At 49.1% G+C, this 19055-nt stretch overlaps 1 protein-coding gene and 1 long non-coding RNA gene across 9 annotated transcripts; one reads left to right on the top strand and one right to left on the bottom strand.

The window, feature by feature from the left end:
* Positions 1-304: 304 nt before the first annotated feature.
* Positions 305-13945, top strand: LOC144162958 (uncharacterized). 2 transcript variants are annotated; one of them, XM_077693698.1, is made up of 5 exons: positions 305-582; positions 2211-2483; positions 11063-11230; positions 11384-11544; positions 13743-13945. In XM_077693698.1, the coding sequence occupies exons 1-5, from the start codon at positions 530-532 to the stop codon at positions 13877-13879; spliced, it is 792 nt and encodes a 263-aa protein (XP_077549824.1). In that variant the 5' UTR covers positions 305-529; the 3' UTR covers positions 13880-13945. The 2 variants fall into 2 exon arrangements, with proteins under 2 accessions (XP_077549824.1, XP_077549823.1); XM_077693697.1 differs by lacking the exons at positions 305-582; positions 11063-11230; positions 11384-11544; positions 13743-13945 and adding an exon at positions 3852-6098 and having other exon boundaries at positions 2351-2483.
* Positions 13946-16531: 2586 nt separating this feature from the next.
* LOC144162957 (uncharacterized) lies at positions 16532-18121 on the bottom strand. Of its 7 annotated transcripts, none has more exons than XR_013320804.1 (6): positions 17913-18121; positions 17732-17822; positions 17068-17174; positions 16911-16956; positions 16718-16850; positions 16532-16663 (listed from the first exon to the last, which is right to left on the bottom strand). It is a non-coding gene; the product is annotated as an uncharacterized LOC144162957 (long non-coding RNA). The 7 variants fall into 7 exon arrangements; XR_013320808.1 differs by having other exon boundaries at positions 17691-17822; positions 17913-18105; XR_013320806.1 differs by lacking the exon at positions 17068-17174 and having other exon boundaries at positions 17732-17793; positions 17914-18107.
* Between the last annotated feature and the right edge of the window lie 934 nt (positions 18122-19055).

The raw sequence follows: 19055 nt of genomic DNA, 5'->3' as shown, positions 1-19055 counted from the left end.
TTTACCACCCTCTTCCTAAACCCAAAGTAGCTTGTTTTCTCGCACCTTCTCTGTTTAGAAGCCCGCCGTGAAAACAAAACCAAAACAAACGTCAAAACCTCTTTACAATGTCAGTATATATGTCAGTTACTTTATGTGTATTCAGTTTTGCGTTTAAACACCTTAAATTTAAGTTATAAACGCATTTCAGACTTTGAAAGCAGAAAGATAATTACCAATATTACAGTACTAACACGATTTTCGTCAAACATAGAGGTGGTGCATTTAAAGTCTGGCAACTATCTCTCACTTTTTGTGTGTTTTTTTATAGCGTTTTGTGCCGAGTGGTTCCTGGCGTGATTTGATCAGTTTTTTATCTATTTCAAGCTTAAATCATAGTTATAAAAGCTTTATGGGTGATGTCTACCCTTCCAGCCTACGCGTGTGTTGAACATGGGGACCCCGGAAGAACGATCATCGCCGCATAAAATACTGCGCGTCAAAAGAGGATGACATTGCATCCGAACAAAGCGTGTTTTTTGTCCGCGAGATGAAGACGACAGTGGAGGAGAATTGTACGTTGGAAACATCGTTTTTGCTCGGGTAAGTACGCATTTTTTATTATTCTGTATTTTGTTGAAACGAGTTCTGGTGTTTATGGGTCAGTGGTTCGCTAGACCCCCATCTCATTTGCTCTGAGAGCCTACCTGATTTAGCATACTTGTTTGGCGCCCAGTCCACCGTTTCCGCAGAAGTCAGCATCAATTTACGCTGAAGCTAGACCTTGGCTGCGATGCTCGCGCTGTAGTACACGGCTGCTAATAATTTCACATCACGCAAGGCTCTTTAACACCGGGGCGTTTGTTTATGTGTCTCTCAAACAGTGCCTTTGCGGCTGCAGATCGCAGTCGCAATTTCGCGTAAGTGGCACGACGCTTTGATTAGTCCTTCTTCGTGAATACCCGTGGTATACCAAGAAATAACATGAAAAGGAGGTTCCCTGGAAGTGCATGCGAAAAAGCGTACACTTGATTGCGTGGCTGGCGTCTCGTAGGTGTTGTGAAGTCTCCCCCCCTACCCGAATTCCGTGCAGTGCGCTTCGCAGCTATTGCGTAGTCTCGCGAGACCGGCTGCCGCCGTTGCGACCGTACGCCTCGCGGTCTTCGGGCCGCGATATGCGTGCCGTTCTCGTGAAACTCGGCAACAGCGTCGGGAAATCGCCGTACTCGTTCGCCAACGCGCCCCGACAGCGTACGCGTCGACCAAGTGCTGGCGGAGTTGTGCTGGAAGAATAGCAGGCAAGAGATGAGGACGCAGGAGGTGTAGTTAATTAAACAGATGAGAATTTACAAAGTGCAAGGTGGAGAAAATAGTAGGCAAGGGCCGGAAGCGGTGAGAGAGTTCGGGAACAGATGAGAATTTACAAAGTGCAAGGGGGAGACAATAGTATGCAAGGGCAGGGAACAGTGAGAGAGTTCGGGCCGCGCGCCAGCGAGCGAGTACGGCAATTTCACGACGTCTGACGTTGCCGAGCTTCACGAGTCCGGCACGAATATAACGACACCCGTCTGAGAGTTCATAGAGGTATAGAATTCACATACGTGCAAATTGAAGGTAAAGTGCGCGCATGTGGCCTCGCAGGAAGTTAGCATAGTCTCGGGGTGATTTTATAACGCCTACGAGGCGCCTGCCGATTCCGTCAGGGTAGCTCTCTGGAAGTCTGGGGCTTGATATCAGAGGCATATGTATTGTTTAAATTAGTGCAGAAAATTGAGCGAATTCGCAAGTTCTCATTTTCGGAAAACCGCAGGCCATTCAGAGACTAACAAGAAAGCTGTAGGCACTCACTCAACTCGATCAATATTGGAGAATTGAACGTGCAGATACAAGTCAGACATTGAAATGGAGGAGCCTCAACTATCACACACCAGTTCCGATTGAAAGCAAGGGATACAGATGAGCTGCAAGCATGCGTTCCATGCAAATTAGCTTAGCAGTGAGCTTTGCATATATCATGCATACCCCACTCACAGTACCTGCGGGTCTAATAAATACATTCTTACTGTGACCTAAATTTCACTTGGGGTGTTCCGGGAATGTTCTTATTAGTGCCTTGGAGGTTACTGTCTTTAAACGATTAAAAATCTAGTTGATGTAAGCATTCGTGCTTTGTGTGTGCTCTTCTTGTATTTCAACAAGTGTCAGCACACTCACAGATTATGCACCTGCAGGTGCTGCTGCTGGCTGTCCTGGGTCGGCTGCCTTCCAGTCCAGTTTCGAAGGTTTGCCAGGGCCTCCCTTGGCCAACCGACACTGCAACTGCTGTACCCAAGTACTGCCTGGCCTTTCGTTGGTGCTGCGTACGCTTTGCCGCCAGGAATGGTCATTCCTTCATCCATCATCTGGCCGCTTAGACCACCCGTTCAGAAGCCAGCGCATTTGCTCGACACATCGATCCAGGCACTGCTGCCATATCGGTGCACCCACCGATTATGTACTTTCAGGTTAGTTATTGCATTTTGTGGAACCTGCCATGATGTATACCTGTTAGCAGTGCTTTGGCCTCTGATTATTTGAAACATTTTCATGAAGCAGTGCTGCCCGTTTGGAGCGTGTCATTGCTTAGCAGAGATATTGAAGAGAATCTGGGGCCGATGGCTAAAGGGCAAGAAGAGAAATTGAACTGACTTCGAAGCAAGTATTCGTATGTAATCAATCCAAGCAAACATTTAGGATCTTTCTATATGGTTTTGAACTTGCAATACAAACTGGTGTGGAACTACTTTCCATTTTAAGTAAGGTAACAGTTTTATCTACTTCAGATCATACTGGTATTAATCATACTATACCGAAAAGTACATCCCGCAGTCTGTAGAATTCCGACAGCGCTTTTTTCGCAGTCTCTCATGACAGGCACTATTCTCAATGATTGGAAGATAGTCGAGGTAGCACCAATCTTTAAATCAGAGGACGGTACTTCACCATTAAATTTCCCTTACAAGCACCATATGCAAGGTCGGGGAGCATTTCATCCACTCTCAGGTCGCTAATTATTTATAAAATTACAATATCACATTCGAATATCACCACGGTTTTCACAAGGGTTACTTGAGAAACACAACTTTCAGAATTTGTTCACGATCTACATTGATCCATTGACGCAGGCTTTCTAACTGCGGTAGTTTTTCTCAATTTTTCTGAAGCATTCAATCGCATTGCAGACCACAGACTACTTCTCAAACTTCACCCTAATGTCCTCACTTGAGCGAAAGATTTTCATTCTTCTCAAATGCAGTTTACTTCTCCTAATAGCTATATACTTCTTTTGCTCGTGCGACTTTGTTGTCCCCCCAGGCAGGTTGCTTTGTCCTGTCTATCTTTCATGTTGCATATCCTCCCATGTAGGTGTATTTACAGATGATGTTGTAATTTATCACACAATTTCTTTAAACTACTACCGTCAATGCTTTCAATCTGATCTCAACACAATTAACTCCTGGAGCTGCAATTGGCTAATGTCGCGTATCTCTAAAACAAAGTGCATGAATTTAATGGTGGCAAGTCTCGAATTGTAAATACTTCATTAACAACAGCCTGATTACCTCTTGAGACCTAGGTGTTTTGGTAGGCCGGTAGGGGAGGGGGATTGCATGGTGGATTTCAAAAGGTAGATCGATTGGGAAAATAAGACGTGTCATGGAAAACGAAGCTATATATTGGGCATTACGCGGCGCAATGAGTTTGCATAGATATGGTGCAGACTGCCATCCCTTATGTTGATAATGTTGGACGTCGTCTGAACGATGAGGGACTCGAGCAGTAATTGAGACGATAGATTGCACTAAGTTGTCAGTAATTTCGCCTTGTTCCAGATGACCACGTGTCGCGTCCTCTCACGGTGCTCTGCCAGTGCACTTGTTTTTGCATGGCCCTTGTTCACTTTGTTCCAGTGCTGCGTTAATCTTCTGTGCAGCTTGCCCGTTCCGCCAATGTACACTGATTTGCATTCAGCGCACGGAAGCTAATAAACAAAACCCGGAAGCTTGGAGCGTGAGAGGGGTCTTTCACGCTGACAATGTCAGAACGCAGTTTGCTAGTGGGCACATGCACGATGTATGCACTGCGTTTCTTGAAAATGCGTGCGAGAGTTTCACTGATGTGTGGGATGTAGGTAATTGCTGCACGTTTTGATGCAGTCCTTGTGGCTGCCTAAAGCATCATATTCAAAAAGAAGCGAAGAGGGCGACTAGCAGGAATCTGCATTGACATTAGCAGGCAGAGGCGTCCACAAGGCCTGTGTCAAGACGTGCTGCAATTCTCGTCCTACACATCAATCAAGCTTTTGCATGCATTTTCAAGAAACACAGTGTGCACATCGTGCACGTGCCCACTAGCAAGCTACGTTCTGACATTGTCAGCGTGAAAGACCCCCTCTCACGCTTCAAGCTTCCAGGTGTTGTTTATTAGGTTCCGTGCGCCCCCCGCACGGGGCACCTTGAGCAATCTTGGTGACGGTACTGGCGATACCGCGGACCCCGAGCCCCCAAACATAAGCTGGATCCAACCGTGGTGATGTGTTTTTAAGGTGAAGGGTAGAAACCTCTAACGGTGGCCGTCGGAGCCCAGGTCAAGCTCCGGCGGATGGGCTCCCTGTCTGTTTACCAGGCAGGGAGCTCCGGGACCTCCTCAGCTATCAGGGTAAGGTTGTGGAAGAAAGTACCCCCGTCTCCCTGCTTTTATACTATGCTTTATGGTATTGTCTAAAACCCCCCCCAACCGTGATCGGTCCCTGAAAAGGGGCCGCACCGAAGTATCCTTTCCTCCGTTGCCGTCGTTAACCTTTCCTGAACCGGACCATTTTTCTCGATTTCTTGTGATGGAATCCCTCAATCCAACCCACCCTCTTGCATCTCAGTCAGTCTTCTTGATTGCCAAGTATCTTGAAGCCATAGTAGGAAAATCGTATAAATGCAAAAAACAAAGGTCTGGTGAACTCTTAATTGAAATAAATGACAAGCAGCAGTCTGCAAAGCTTCTAGCTCAGACTAGACTGGCTGATCTTGACATCCGGGTCACACCCCATCGGAGCCTCAACAGCTCGCAGGGTGTGATATCCGAGACAGACCTCCTGAACGAAACCGATGCGGATCTCCTTGCCGGCTTGAAGGATCAGGGCGTCACTGCCGTGAGACGCATCACCATCCGCAGAGACGACAAGGAGATTCCCACCAAACACATTATCTTGACTTTCGACCGCGCAATTCTTCCACAATACATAAATGCAGGTTTTATCCGTTGCTCCATCCGTCCGTACATCCCGAACCCGCGGCGCTGTTTTAAGTGCCAGCGGTTCGGGCATGGTACGAACTCTTGCCGTGGCCGAACGACGTGTGCAAAGTGCGCGGCGCACGATCATCCGAGCGAGAACTGCTCAGCCGAAACTCTCACTTGTGTAAACTGCGGGGGGCCACATGCGGCATACTCCCGCAAGTGCGAAAAATTTCAACTAGAAAAGAAAATCATCAACATCAAAGTCACTGAAAACATCACCTTCCCAGAGGCGCGAAAGAGGTTCGCCTCTTTCCCCCTGGGGAGGTACGCCGACGCGGCTCGCCGGGGGGCGGAGCGGCGTCTCGTTTCCACAGGGACCCAGTTCAGCGAGTCTGACCTGGTCCCTCGCCCGCCCCCCCCTGGGTTGCCTCTGGCAGCCCAACCCGCCACCACGCCGCTTGCTGAGGCAGCAGCGGTTGTGGTGGCAACCTCTTCCGTCGGGACCGGTGCCGCTCCCGCCTCTGTCTTCCCGCCCTCCAGTGCGTTGGAGGGTACAGAGGTGATGGACACCACGGGCCCCGCACCGGTTCCCACCGCCACCGCACCGCCTGTGCCACCTCTGGCGCCCCGGACGCCCTCGGCGGTGGCGGCTCAAACGAAGGGCTCCCGAGGGGGGGCCAAGTCCAGGGGGCCCGGTCCGTCGGGCACCCCTCGGACATCCGACGACGAGATGGATGTCGGGCCGTTCCTGCCTGCAACGCAGCGCAAGGAACGCGTCCCGACGCCAAAGCCTCCCGACAAGCCAAAAAAGGCGAGAGTCACAGCCCCGAAAGACGACACATAAACAAACACACACACTCCAGTAGCTCTCACACTAAATAATGGGAAGAGAAAACATAATTCAATGGAACTGTAGAGGCCTTCTTAAAAATCTTGACGATGTATACGAAATACTGCATGCTAATCAGCCAAGTGTGATGTGTCTTCAGGAGACGCATTTGAATTCCAAGCACACAAATTTCTTAAATAGGTACATGGTCTTCAGAAAGGACAGGGATGGCTGCACACACTCTTCGGGCGGTGTAGCCATAATAGCCCGGAAATCCCTAGCATGCCACCCTGTCGCTCTCAACACCGTCCTTGAGGCTGTAGCAATACGCACAATAATTTTTAATAGGTTGATAACGGTATGCTCCATATACATTCCTCCTGATGTCACACTTTTGAGCTCTGACTTCGAGGCGCTGGTCGACCAGCTGCCCGAACCGTACATCCTAACAGGCGACCTTAATGCACACAACTCTCTTTGGGGCTCCTCCAGAACGGATGCCCGAGGTCGCCTGTTGGAGAAGTTTCTTACATCCTCCGGAGCATGCCTTTTCAACAAAAAACAGCCAACATATCATAACTTAGGACACAATACATACTCTCATCTTGACTTGGCTATTGGTTCCGCAGTTCTCTTTCCATGTCTTGAGTGGGGTGTGGGCACGGACCCATATGGTAGTGACCATTTCCCCACTTCATTAACGTATATAGGTATAGGCCCGAGCAGTCCATCTTCCCATAACAGGTTTAATGAATCCAAAGCAAACTGGAGTACATTCACAGAAACATCTAAACTACACCACACAACCATAAAACACCTACACGTGGAGGAAGCCGCCCAACTCGTCACGGTGCACATCCTCGACGCCGCCGAAAAGTCCATTCCCCAGGCCTCCAGTGGGTCCCGCAGCCCAAGGAGGCCCTGGTGGAACGAGGACTGCAGGCGGGCGCGAGAGGCCCAGAACAAGGCGTGGGGTGTCCTTCGCCGGTACCCCACGTCAGATAACATCATTTCTTTTAAACGGGCAAAGGCTTTTGGAAAGCGAGTGCGTCGTGAGGCGAAAAGGGAGAGTTGGCGCACCTTCCTCACTTCCATCAACTCGTACACTGACACACATAAAGTCTGGACACGAATACGAAAAATAAAAGGACAACAGACACACAGCCTGCCCCTGGTTAGTACAACAGGGGACACACTGGAAGACCAGGCTAACACACTTGCGCAACACTTCGAACACGTGTCCAGTTCAGCACACTACACAAACACTTTCATGAAACACAAAACATCTGTAGAAAAGAAGTCCCTGCGTGATAACAACAAGTCGCACACTTCTTACAATTCTTGTTTTTCAATTCATGAGCTGAAGGTTGCTCTGAGCACATGTAAGACGTCAGCTCCAGGTGCAGACAAAATCACATACACCATGATACAACACCTACACCCAGACACTCTTGAAACACTCTTACACCTATACAATAAAATATGGCTTTCGGGGCACATTCCTCGCTCTTGGAGGGAGGCCATAGTAGTGGCTGTCCTGAAGGAAGGGAAGGACCCTTCCTCTCCTGCCAGTTATCGCCCCATTGCCCTGACAAGCTGCCTGTGCAAGCTCCTCGAGAAGATGATAAACAGGAGACTTGTGTACTTCTTAGAGTACAACGGTCTTCTCGAGAGCTGCCAGGCGGGCTTCAGGGCGGGGCGATCTACGAACGATCAACTCGTTGCGTTAGAGTCATATATCAAAGATGCTTACCTCCACAAGCAGTACTGCATGACGGTCTTCTTTGATCTTGAAAAGGCGTACGACACTGCTTGGCGGTACGGTATCCTTAGCGACTTGAAGTCCTTTGGCATGTCGGGCAACATGATGAACACGCTTGCAAGTTACCTGTCTGAAAGAACATTTCGCGTGCGAGTTGGAACGGCACTTTCTAGGGTTCATGTGCAGGAAAACGGCGTGCCGCAAGGTGGAGTTTTAAGTTGCACCCTTTTTATTGTAAAAATGAATTCCCTCAGCAAGGCGTTGCCACCGTCGATTTCCTGCTCCGTTTATGTAGACGACGTACAATTATCCTTTAAGTCTTGTAACCTGTCTGTCTGCGAGCGCCAAATCCAGCTTGGTGTTAACAAGCTAGCTGGTTGGGCAGACAGCAACGGTTTTAAATTTAATCCAGGGAAGTGCACTTGTGTCTTGTTTTCCAAGAGGCGTGGCATCCGGCCGGATCCAGACATTCATCTCAATGGTGTCTCGATTCCTGTCAAGAAAGAACACAAGTTTTTAGGTATAATCTTTGACGAAAAGCTCACGTTTATCCCACATATAAAACAACTAAAACATAAATGCTTAAAAACAATGAATATTCTGAAGGTTCTGTCGCACATTTCTTTTGGTGCTGACAAACAACTTCTTTTACGTGTTTTTACCAGCTTGATAGGCTCACGACTGGACTATGGTAGCGTTGTCTATGGGTCAGCCACTAAAACATCCCTCAGAATGCTGGACCCTGTGCTTCATCTAGGGCTCCGCTTGTCGTGTGGTGCCTTTCGGACTAGTCCAGTCGAAAGTCTGTATGTAGAGTGCAACAAATGGAGCCTAGAACGTCAGCGAGCCTACACAGACCTGCTTTATGCTTTTAAAATCTCATCAATGCCTCACCATCCTTTTACGTCAGTTCTTTATGATACATCAATATCTCAACTTCTTGCAAATCGCCCATCAGTCTCTGCTCCCTTCGCTTTCAGAGTAAGAGAAGAAGCGTCACAACTTGATGTCATGTTCTCAGACACCATCAAAACCTCCGCTACTGAACTTCTAGTACCGTGGCAGCTTCGCCCGATATCATGTGATGTATCTTTTACAAGTGTCGAGAAAAACAGAGTGCCTAGAAGCGCGATCGTGCAACATTTCTTGTCCCTTCAGCACAAATACAAGTGTGCTGAATTTTACACAGATGCTTCTAAAACTGCCACAACTGTTTCCTGTGCTGCGCATGGTGGTGGTACCTTTAATGTCTGTAGAACTATGAATAGAAATACAAGTATCTTTACGGCAGAGGCCTATGGCATACTTCTTGTAGTTCAACATATTGTTCTAAGTCGAATTCCGAAATCTGTAATTTATACTGATTCTTTAAGTGTTGTGCGTGCATTATCCTCACAGAAGTCTAAAAACCATGTGGTCAGTGCTCTCATTAGTACTATTATGTCTGTGCATGCGTTAAACCTTGAGGTGACCGTGTGCTGGGTGCCAGGGCACTCTGGAATTCCAGGTAATGAGACCGCAGACGGAATGGCGGCCGCTGCTGCCCTTACAACAACAGTTGACATAACAACAATACCCTACACCGACCTCAAATCACACATCAGACAACACCTTCGCACAACATGGCAAGCGCACTGGAATCAACAGACTGACAACAAACTACACATTATAAAGCCACTCTTGGGAGCATACACCACTGATACTCACAACAGACACAACGAAGTTACCCTGGCTCGATTACGGATAGGCCACACGCATGCAACACACTCCCACCTGCTCACGGGATCTCCAAGACCCCTGTGTAGCAGGTGTGGGGAGGGCCTATCCGTAGTCCACATACTAATAACATGCAAGGCACTTCACACAACACGACACAAACACTTCAGAGAACTCTACAGACAACATATCCCACTACACCCATCGCTGTTTCTAGGTGACGATGCCAGTGTTTCTATGAAACGTGTGTTTGATTATTTGTCAGATGTTAAGTTTTTAAACCTTATCTCATATCACGCATAATCAAATCTGGCCCTATACACCAGCCATCACCATTACCTTTAATTGATTTTACAATGTCCGATTTACATGTTTTATACCTACCTTTTTATGGTAATCACTTCGCTTCATTATATAACTTCTTTTCTGGCGCTCTTTGCCCTCGCTGGCCTTGCGCCATGAAACACCAACCATCATCATCATCAGGTTCCGTGCGCCGAATGCAAATCAGTGTGCATTTTCGAAACAGGTAATCTGCACAGAAGATTAATGTAGCACCGGAACAAAGTGAACAAGGGCCATGCAAAAACGAAGCCCAAACCAGCCGTGACACCAGAGAAGGTCGCATCCCTGAAAGGTATTGCATGTGATATCTGGCATAAGAACTCATAGCTAACTCATAATTTATCAAAAGCAAGCATCCCCTAATATGAAACTTCTGGCACAATAAATGGTCTCACATTGTGCCTGAATGGCATTCATGAATAATGGTTTGCTGTGGGCCCAGCATGTGTTAGCTTACAAGAAAAAAAAGCTGCAGGGTATTAGTTTATTCCCCAAAGTGTTGCTTTTTACTGGCAACCTGTTTGGCAATATTTGTTACCCTTTTACCACATTGTCTTTTGTTCACAAGGTCATTGAACCCTTAATTATTCTCTCTATCTACAGCTCTTTTTTTCACATCTATGCGGCCAGGACTGCGTCTGCGGAGCCCGCTGAAGCCAGGCTAAAGGTGGTGCGAAAGCACCTTTCGCAAAAGCACGGCGACATGCAGCGCAAATAAATGAGTGAGCAGCACAAATGAACTTCTCTATTTTTATTTTGCTAAAAGGCCTAGTGCTTGCCAAACTTGTAAACCAGTAAACCACTTCACAGCATGTGTCCTAAGTCAATCTCGTCATCAGACCTATAGCTTCACCAACAGACTGCATTCAGACCAACAAGCTGCATTCAGACCAACAAACTGCATTCAGACCAACAGACTGCATTCAGACCAACAGACTGCATTCAGACAAATAGACTGCATTCAGACCGACAGACTGCCATCAGACCGACAGACTGCCATCAGGCCAACAGGCTGCCATCAGACCAACAGAGCGATATGCCGAATTTCCGGATTGGCTGTCGGTCCAACAGCCTGAATGTCTGTTGGGATTTCTCTTGGGGTGGTCACAATCGGGTACACCGTGGTTCACCTGAAGTCGCTCTATATATACATGTCGCAGGGCCGCCTGGAGGGCTTGGAGCTGGGCGTGCCTGCTGCCTGTTTCGGGTAAAGGTTCTGCGCCTGGGGAGCCCCGTGTGCGGACGCTAGGCGAGGGCTTTTCACTGCTCGGCCCAGAAGGTAGTGCTGGTAGCCCGTACATGCCTGGTAATGGAGAGGACTCATTGGTGTGAGTACCCCCTGCCCTTGCCAGCAGCTGGTTCCCTCCGTGAGATGCACGCGATGTGGACCAGATGGGCTGGTTCACAGCCATTTGCAGCACTGTTGCGGCAATGGCAAAGCTTACTTAAAACACCTCTCTGTGGTTACCATGCACACGCAGGCTCTCCATCGTGGGCGTCGGACTTGGACTGCGATATGCGAAGGCCCTGCACGCGAGGCTGGGTGCTTGGTCGCCGCATCAACAGCCTCCTGGGATGCTGCAGAGGCGCCTGCCAGCTGGCCCCCTCTCTGCCTTCTCGACGTTGTCCAGGAGGCGCATAGGTACGATGCTCCTTTGGTGCGCTCCAGTTCCAACGTGGTGAGGCTCGCCAACCCCGTATTCGGAAAGCCAACTTACCGAATGACATAAGAAATTCTTTCGTAAGGGCCGCAAAAGGTAGCATGAGAGAAGGCCAGCGTGCATTTCAAAAGTCATCCATATGAGAATTCAGTGGCCTTGTCGAAGTGGAGCAGTGAGGTTAAGTTAATGCAGGAGGAACGAACCTTAGGGGGTTGTGGATAGACAAGCAATTTGGCTAAGGCGGTGGTCTTCGAGGGGCTGGGGGATCGTGTTTATTTATTTATTTATTAGTAATACCCTCAGGGCCAATGGCATTATAGAGGGGAGTGGGTGCATTCATAAGAATAACAAAAAAAGCAGGGAGAGAAATACATGTCAAACAAACATCTTATACAAAATTAGGCAAAACAAAAAGAAACGCAGCAAGCAAGCATAACTACACAACAAGCATGAATTACACAACGTGTTAACGGTGCCAGTTGAGAGTAAGCGTATTGTAGAGGGGTTGGCTGGAAGGCGAAGTGTTGCGCTGTATACCCTGCGCTGTAAAGCTTGATTGATTGTATCGCTTAACGCGCCGACGCAACGCAGGCGACGAGGCGCGTTTTTTAGGTGCGGAGCAACTTAGCACCTCACAATGTCCGTCCTCGTCCGTACGCATAACATTTAAAATCGCAAAAAATCACAGGCACCGGCAGGATTCGAGCCTGTGTTTGGTAGACCAGACAGAGGTAGTGTTAGTCGTCTTACCCATTGTGCTACGACCGTGAGTTAGTACGCGGGAGCCGAGCGGCTTACTCCCCAAGGGTGCGGAGTACCATAGGACCTCCCAATGTCCGTCCGCGTCAATCCGTGCGCACACCACCATTAAGCGAAAATCTGTGCGGAAACTATCTAAAAGAGTACAAGAGCACTACAAAACACTCGAAAACAGGCACTAACATATTCTAGCAACGAGATTGGATTGGAAAACATTTATTGAGCATAAAAGTGGGTGGCTTTCTCAGTCCAGATAGCCGCGAGCTAGCGCAGCTACACTGTAGCGCAGCTGCTTGGGCACGAGTGATGAGGCGTTCTTGGTCCTCGCACCGTGAGCTGGCCAGCTCGCGCTCCCACTGCTCAGGGGATGGGGAAGGGAGGGGGTTTTGGTGCGTAGAACATTCCCACACCAGGTGGTAGGTAGTGTTGGGACGGAGCAAGAAGGGCAGTTGTAGGGGTAAGTGGAGGGAGAGATGTAGTGGAGGATCGTGGTGTTGTAGAATGTGTTGGTCTGCAGTCTACGCTAAATGCGAGCCGCCTGTGTGCTGAGGGATGGGTGAGGAGGAGGGTATTGAAGCCGCAGTTGGCGATAATGATACGATTTCAGTGCATAGGGGAGAGACGGGGGGATAGATGGAGGGTTCGGAAAGGTCCTCTTCCGTCGACGAAAACGCCCGGAATGTAAGAGCGCGGGCAGCGGCGTGTGCCGCCTCGTTTCCCTCGAGGGAAGAATGGCCTGGTGTCCATACGAGAAAACGCGCAAAATTACCGGTGTAGTCAGGTTGTGATCAAGTTGTAATACACAGTGACTGCATCGAACTACGCTAAATGGCGCTACGCGGAAACACGAGATGGCGCCGCGGTGCACCGCGTATGTAAGCGGGTTCTGAAAATCCAATACCCTCTTCCCGCCATGTACGGAAACGAACGTAAGACGCGTCACGCTGCTGCTAACGTCTACGAAGACAACGAGCTTCCCCAAATATGAAACCGCGGCAATCGGAGGCAAAGTGACTAAAATCGAATGACTGTCGGGGCGCAAATCGGATTTCACTCGGGGTGCAACTTGGATGTCACGGTCCCCGTACTCCGCACGCTCGCCATTATCCACGGAGTTGAGATGCTGCCATTTTTTTTAACGTGCGCCGAAAGCTCGTACACACGGGTGTTTTTGCTTTTCGCCTCCATCAGAAAAGCGGCTGCCGCGACCGGGAATCGAAGCCGCGACCTCGTAGAAGCATGACTGAAAGTCTATAAAACTAATTTCATGTAATCTGTGGTGCCTAAGGATGCTTATCGGCCTGCTCCCTTCCCTACTATGGAGCTGTAATAAACCGGGTCGCCAGCCCGTAGCTGCTTTCGTTCCTGACTGCTGCATATGTGTAACTTTGGCTTTTTCTTGTTCTTTTTTTTTTTTCAGGTGTTGCATTCAGCGCGCTGGCCTTGTTCGACAAGTCAGGACACCTCTTTGGAGTTCCAAACCCGAAGCGCGTCCAAGCCTGCCCGTGTTCTGTACAAGCTTGCAATCCTTCACGCCGCCAAAACATGGCGTCGTAGCATCTCGCCATGTCGCTCATACTCCTTGCTTCAATTGCGAAAATAAAAGAGTTTTATAAATATTTTCTGCCTCTATCAAGGCTCCTGAGCTCGCTGGCTACGCCAGCTTGAGCACAGTGGCGTGCATGTACAGAATTGAAAAGAAAAAAAATTAAAATATGAATATAAAAAGGAATCTGGATGGGATACTACGCTTTAGAACAAACCCTCACTCACTAAGACCTCTGAATACGAATAAATAAGATCACATGAAAACTCACGTCGAAGAGAAAACTTATGTTTCCCTCAAAAGGTCTAATATTACACTGCACGCAAAGGAGCAAATTCTGACTTTCCTAGGCCAACCTCTCCAATAAACATATTTCTCTCTCGGTGCAAAAACTGACACCCTTCTGCGGGGCTTATACTTCCAGAGTTCCAGTGAAAAGTTTAACTAAAGAACGTTTGAAAAGACCCCCTTTATCAGCAAAAGATTTGCCCGATAACATGAAAGTGCTCACCCTTCGAGCCGAAGTATTCTGCACTATGGTCAAAAACACGGCAAGTTTGCTAAAAGGTCCGCGGATTTCTAAATTACTGTCTCCGTTAATTAATTACGCGAAACTCGGTAATGCGTGGCTAATTACAGCTTCGCAGGCTTGTGGATGTGAAGGGGCGTATATTTTGAGCGTCCCAAAAATCTTTGGCCTGAACGGGCGTTGTCTAACCATTCTGAATGCACCAAAAGGCGCTAAGAGGCACGATTTGCGTCGCCGTTATCAAGAAAATCTTTTGCTGATAAGGGGGGTCTTTTTGGCGAAACTTTTTTCCCTCAAAGGTTGTAGGTATAGCCCTGCAAAAGAGAGTCAGCACGTACACCCTCAAGGGAGTCAAAGTTTACACCTTTTCGCGCAGCCTAATGTTACACCATGGTTACACCTTCGAGTGAAAAGTTTTGCTAAAGAATGCTTGAAAATACCCCCCTTATCAGCAAAAGATTTTCCTGATAACGGCGACGCAAATCGCGCCTCTTGGCGCCTTCCTTGCCCTTTTCGGCGCCGTCGGAATGGTTAGAAAGGCGCCCGTTCAGGCAAAGGCTGCATGCGGGCTGAGTTGAGACGTACATATTTCGTCCCCATTAGTACACCCGTGGCTAGTAGCGCTAGTTCTGAAGCTTTCAGCCTTAGCTTGACCGGGCAAATTACCCATGTGTTTAGTTCCACACGCATTAGGGAACATTATTAGAGCCATTTAATGGCGGAGTCTGCCCGTGAGAGGGCGTTTCTCTGCGCCTATGCCGTGTGGAGGTTAGATGGCGGTATACAGTGGCCGGCAGATTTCGTCGCCTTGTCAGAGATTGAGCCCAGCGCATAAGCCGCAAGCCTGATTCAGTACCTTTTCAGCAATTTTTTCCACTTTTGTTCCTTTCTCTTTCATTTCTTTTACTTGGTCTGTTATCGCATTACTGTTTCTTTACTTAATTCAGTACATGTATTTCTATCGCCGAATAGGACTCCTCTGATTTGAAGCGAAAATATGGCCATATGCGAACATTATTTGTTTGCCGCTGTGCTTTCGGTGCCTCTGATTAGTGCTGAACGCTTTGGTGAGTGGAGCAAGGGAGGACAACAATCGTGAATCATTTTATGCCTTTTTATTCAACACGAAGGAAATATATTCTCTGCCAGGGCACACTTGCTTTCGCGATGAAGGAGCCCGCTGGCCAAACAAGTAGGCGGGAGACATAACCAAACGTGTTGACTCTTGGCAGCGTCAACAGACACTGACGCCGCCATCACTACGAACACCGGAACGCGCGCACACTTTATTTCCGGCGAGTTTGAAGCAAACGTCCCTCTGGGGGTGAAAACTCAGTCGGGGTTCCTTACAGGCTCACATCCTTCGCACAGGTAATGCACCACTCTGGCAGGGCTGCTAGGCTCCTCTGTGACGATCTGCTTGGGGCTTAGCGTCACTGAGGCACTTTGCGACAGTTTTTCCCATTGCCACCATGCATAATCGAGCCCTTCACTGCACATTTACGTACAATGGTACAACACTTGTCGACACTGAATCGCTAATCTTTGAGCAGCTACATCTGATAACACTCTGGTATGGCACGCCATGGTTTATCTGGATACAAATTGGTGCAGTTAGAGCCATTGAGAAAACTAAACAGTACGCCGAGTATTACACTCAACTTTACGAGTGACGACAAGAACGGTCAGACTTCTGTCCGCATGCTACTTTGCCGGCGGCTACGCCAAACTCCCCTGTACAAGTTACACACAACAGTCCGTCTACCTTTTTCGCCGTCCGGGGCCAAATCCTGGGAGGACACGTTGCCTAGAATGAACACTTTCACACCAGCCAAAGGACAAAGTACCCGAGTAAGAACTTCGCTTCATGAACGGTGCGACGTTCACACGGGGTCAAGGGCCGTCCCTAACCGCACTCCTAGCGAATTATTTTTGGAATTATGCTCACTAGGAGTGCGAACTTGTTCGCTCTTTTTTTTTCTCTCCAAACTTTAATGAGCGCCATTATGACAACTAGGATTTGCTAAAATACTGTTAGAAACGAGATACAAGAGACCGACACAGTACTTGATGTCGCTCGAGCCGACAGAGCCAGCGAGCCGCATCGACTGTGTACAAACGACAAAGGCAGTACTCCGGTTTCGAACAGGGTTTAATTCCAAGACAGGCGCAGCGACGGACAGCTCCACTCGAACGGCATCCATGAAGGCTCGATGACGGCACCGTCCTCCAAGGTGGTAACCAGGACGCATAGATAGGAGGCGGTCTGCACCCAAATCACGTTAAAAATGTTACGTTTAGGGAGATCACCATTCCTTACCGACTGCAAACAGGGTGTAATGATTTCAAGAGAGGCGCAGCCATGTACAGCTCGACTCAAACGGCATTCTGGACGTCGCGATGACGGCCCCGTCCTGCTCGGTGGTGGCCGGTACGCATAGGCAGGAGGCGGTCTGGAACAAAAGGCAAAGCACGTTAGAAATGTTGTAATTTCGAAGGTAATCGCGGCTTACCGAATGCGGGGACCATGATTACGCCTGGCAGGAACGGGAAGGGACGCTGAAAGGCAAAGTAACAGACGAACAGCGACAGAACCACTTTTATTACCAGAAAACACCTCTGTACAAAACACGCGCCGTCGAGCTAGATAGGACAGGTGGAGACGTGTACCTGCCTAGCCAGAAGAGTAGTGCATGTTTGCGTGAAGGAGCAAGGGCAATTAGACAGGACACAAGGGTCAGGGAAAGGGGAGGGCGGAGGCGGTGCCGGACGCGAACCTGAAAAGGAACCAAGGACACCAATTCCATCACTCGCCTTTGCCACGACCCCAATTTGGAGCCGCGGACTGCAGAGCTGCGTTCCGTGCTTCAGTGATGCTCGTTGAAGGTGGCGACTGTATTCCGAACGCCGCGCGAACCGAGGACGTGCGAGCGGAAGGCGTTATCAAAGTGCATACCTCGGCTACCGCGGCGTTCGGAAAGGAAGACCGACTATCACCACAACCTAACGGGGCTTCCGAGCTGAGTTCGACGCTAGAGGCAGCGGCGAAGGGCTCCAACACCGCCACTGCGCCGCTGTCCCGAAAGCTACAGCCTAACGCGCACCGCAAAGCTTTGGCGACAGTCGGAATCCCTGCGTCGCGACAGCCCAGGAAACGTCCGGCTCCGAGGCTAATGTGCGCTCGGTTAGGAAAATTCAAATACGCAAACGTTCGGCGTCTCGAAAAAATGATACGAAAGCCGGTTTCGTGGGCACGCCGCACGTCGCACCGGGCCTTCGGCCACGGAACTCACCACTTGGAAGAGTCGTCGGTGAAGACTGTGAAGCAGCATACCGTGAAGGAAGTCCGTGAGGCCCTCGTGGGTATTCGCTTGCCCGAGCGAGCCGGTTGGGAGCGGGGATGACACAGGCACAACGACAAACGACTGAAGTAAAAGAAAACAACACTTATGGCATTAAAACACCTCTTAGCGCGAACCAAACTTCCCCAATAGACCGCGTGGAAAAAAACTCACCCGTCCATCGCCGCCGGCAGCGCGCCGCCACCTACTCCGCGCCCGATGCGCAACAGCTGGCAGGCAAGATGGCGTAAGCCTTTTTCTAAAACGCGCTTATCCTGGCATTACAGAGCGCTGCTATTGGTCGGCTACCGCCTACCCTTCCACTCTTTCACATCGATATCCTCTTCCAGAACATTCTGCCAGTTGTAAAACAAAACGAAAAAGTTATCGCATCAGCCGCGCGGCCACCGGAGCATGCATGACAACGCATTTTATGCTGCGTCACCGAGCAAGATAACCTTCTTGCGTGGTGGTTCTTCATGTCGGCTAGGGGCTTCGGCTGGCGCGATTGCACGGTCCCACGGAGCGGTCCTATCGATCATGCGACCGTTACCGACCGTCTTCCGCGGCTTTTGAAACCGAATAAAAAACGCCACGTCTTGAAGAAACAGTCGACTGCGCGGGAACACAAATGCTACTGCGTACGAGTCATTGATTGATTGATTGTAAGGTTCAACGCGCCGACAAAATGAAGGCGACGAGGCGCGCCGTATAGTGGAGGGCTTCATATTGATTTTGAGCACCTGGGGATCTTTAACATGCGCCGAAATCTCGCATATACACGGGCGGTTTGGCTCTTCGTATCCACTAGAAAAGCGGCCGCCACGGCCGGGACTCGAACCCGCGTCCCCGTTCTCAGCAGCACTTAAAGGAGCCATGAAGACAAAATACAAGTTGGGCTTACTAGAAAGACTGCTTAGTCCCGATAACAATGATACCAATATCACCGCAATCTTCGAACAAATAACGGAGATATTCAAGAAAGCGTGTGAAGCAGTCGCGACCCCCTAGCCAATTTCCCGCAACTTTTCTTAGACGTCACGAAACCTTGTTTGTGCGATTGGCCCACGCCCAACTGACCTGTCGCGACGACACATGACTGGACGTCTGTAATGGGGCCTCTAGCTCCATTTGACCGCATCACTTGAATGCTAACGTGCAGTTAACGCACTGAAAATTACGTTTCATTGTCGGCCCGTATGACGTCATTCTTGCTCATAACACGTCATTGTGGCGCAAAATTTGAAAGTTTTGAAATACTTTTTGCTTTTTTTCGTTAAAAAAACATCTTTTGTGGCTGCAATGTAGCTTAGTGGG

This window comes from Haemaphysalis longicornis, unplaced genomic scaffold (genome assembly GCF_048455015.1).
Source record: "Haemaphysalis longicornis isolate Haplotype H1 unplaced genomic scaffold, Haemaphysalis longicornis Haplotype H1 scaffold_12, whole genome shotgun sequence".
Lineage (NCBI taxonomy): Eukaryota > Metazoa > Arthropoda > Arachnida > Ixodida > Ixodidae > Haemaphysalis > Haemaphysalis longicornis.
Note: the sequence above shows the minus strand (reverse complement) of the source record. Positions and strands in the feature narration are given on the sequence as shown.

What these genes read in the sequence shown, in the direction of transcription:
- LOC144162958 (XM_077693697.1), top strand. Translation starts at nt 4,730, where the DNA reads ATGGTATTGTCTAAAACCCCCCCCAACCGTGATCGGTCCCTGAAAAGG.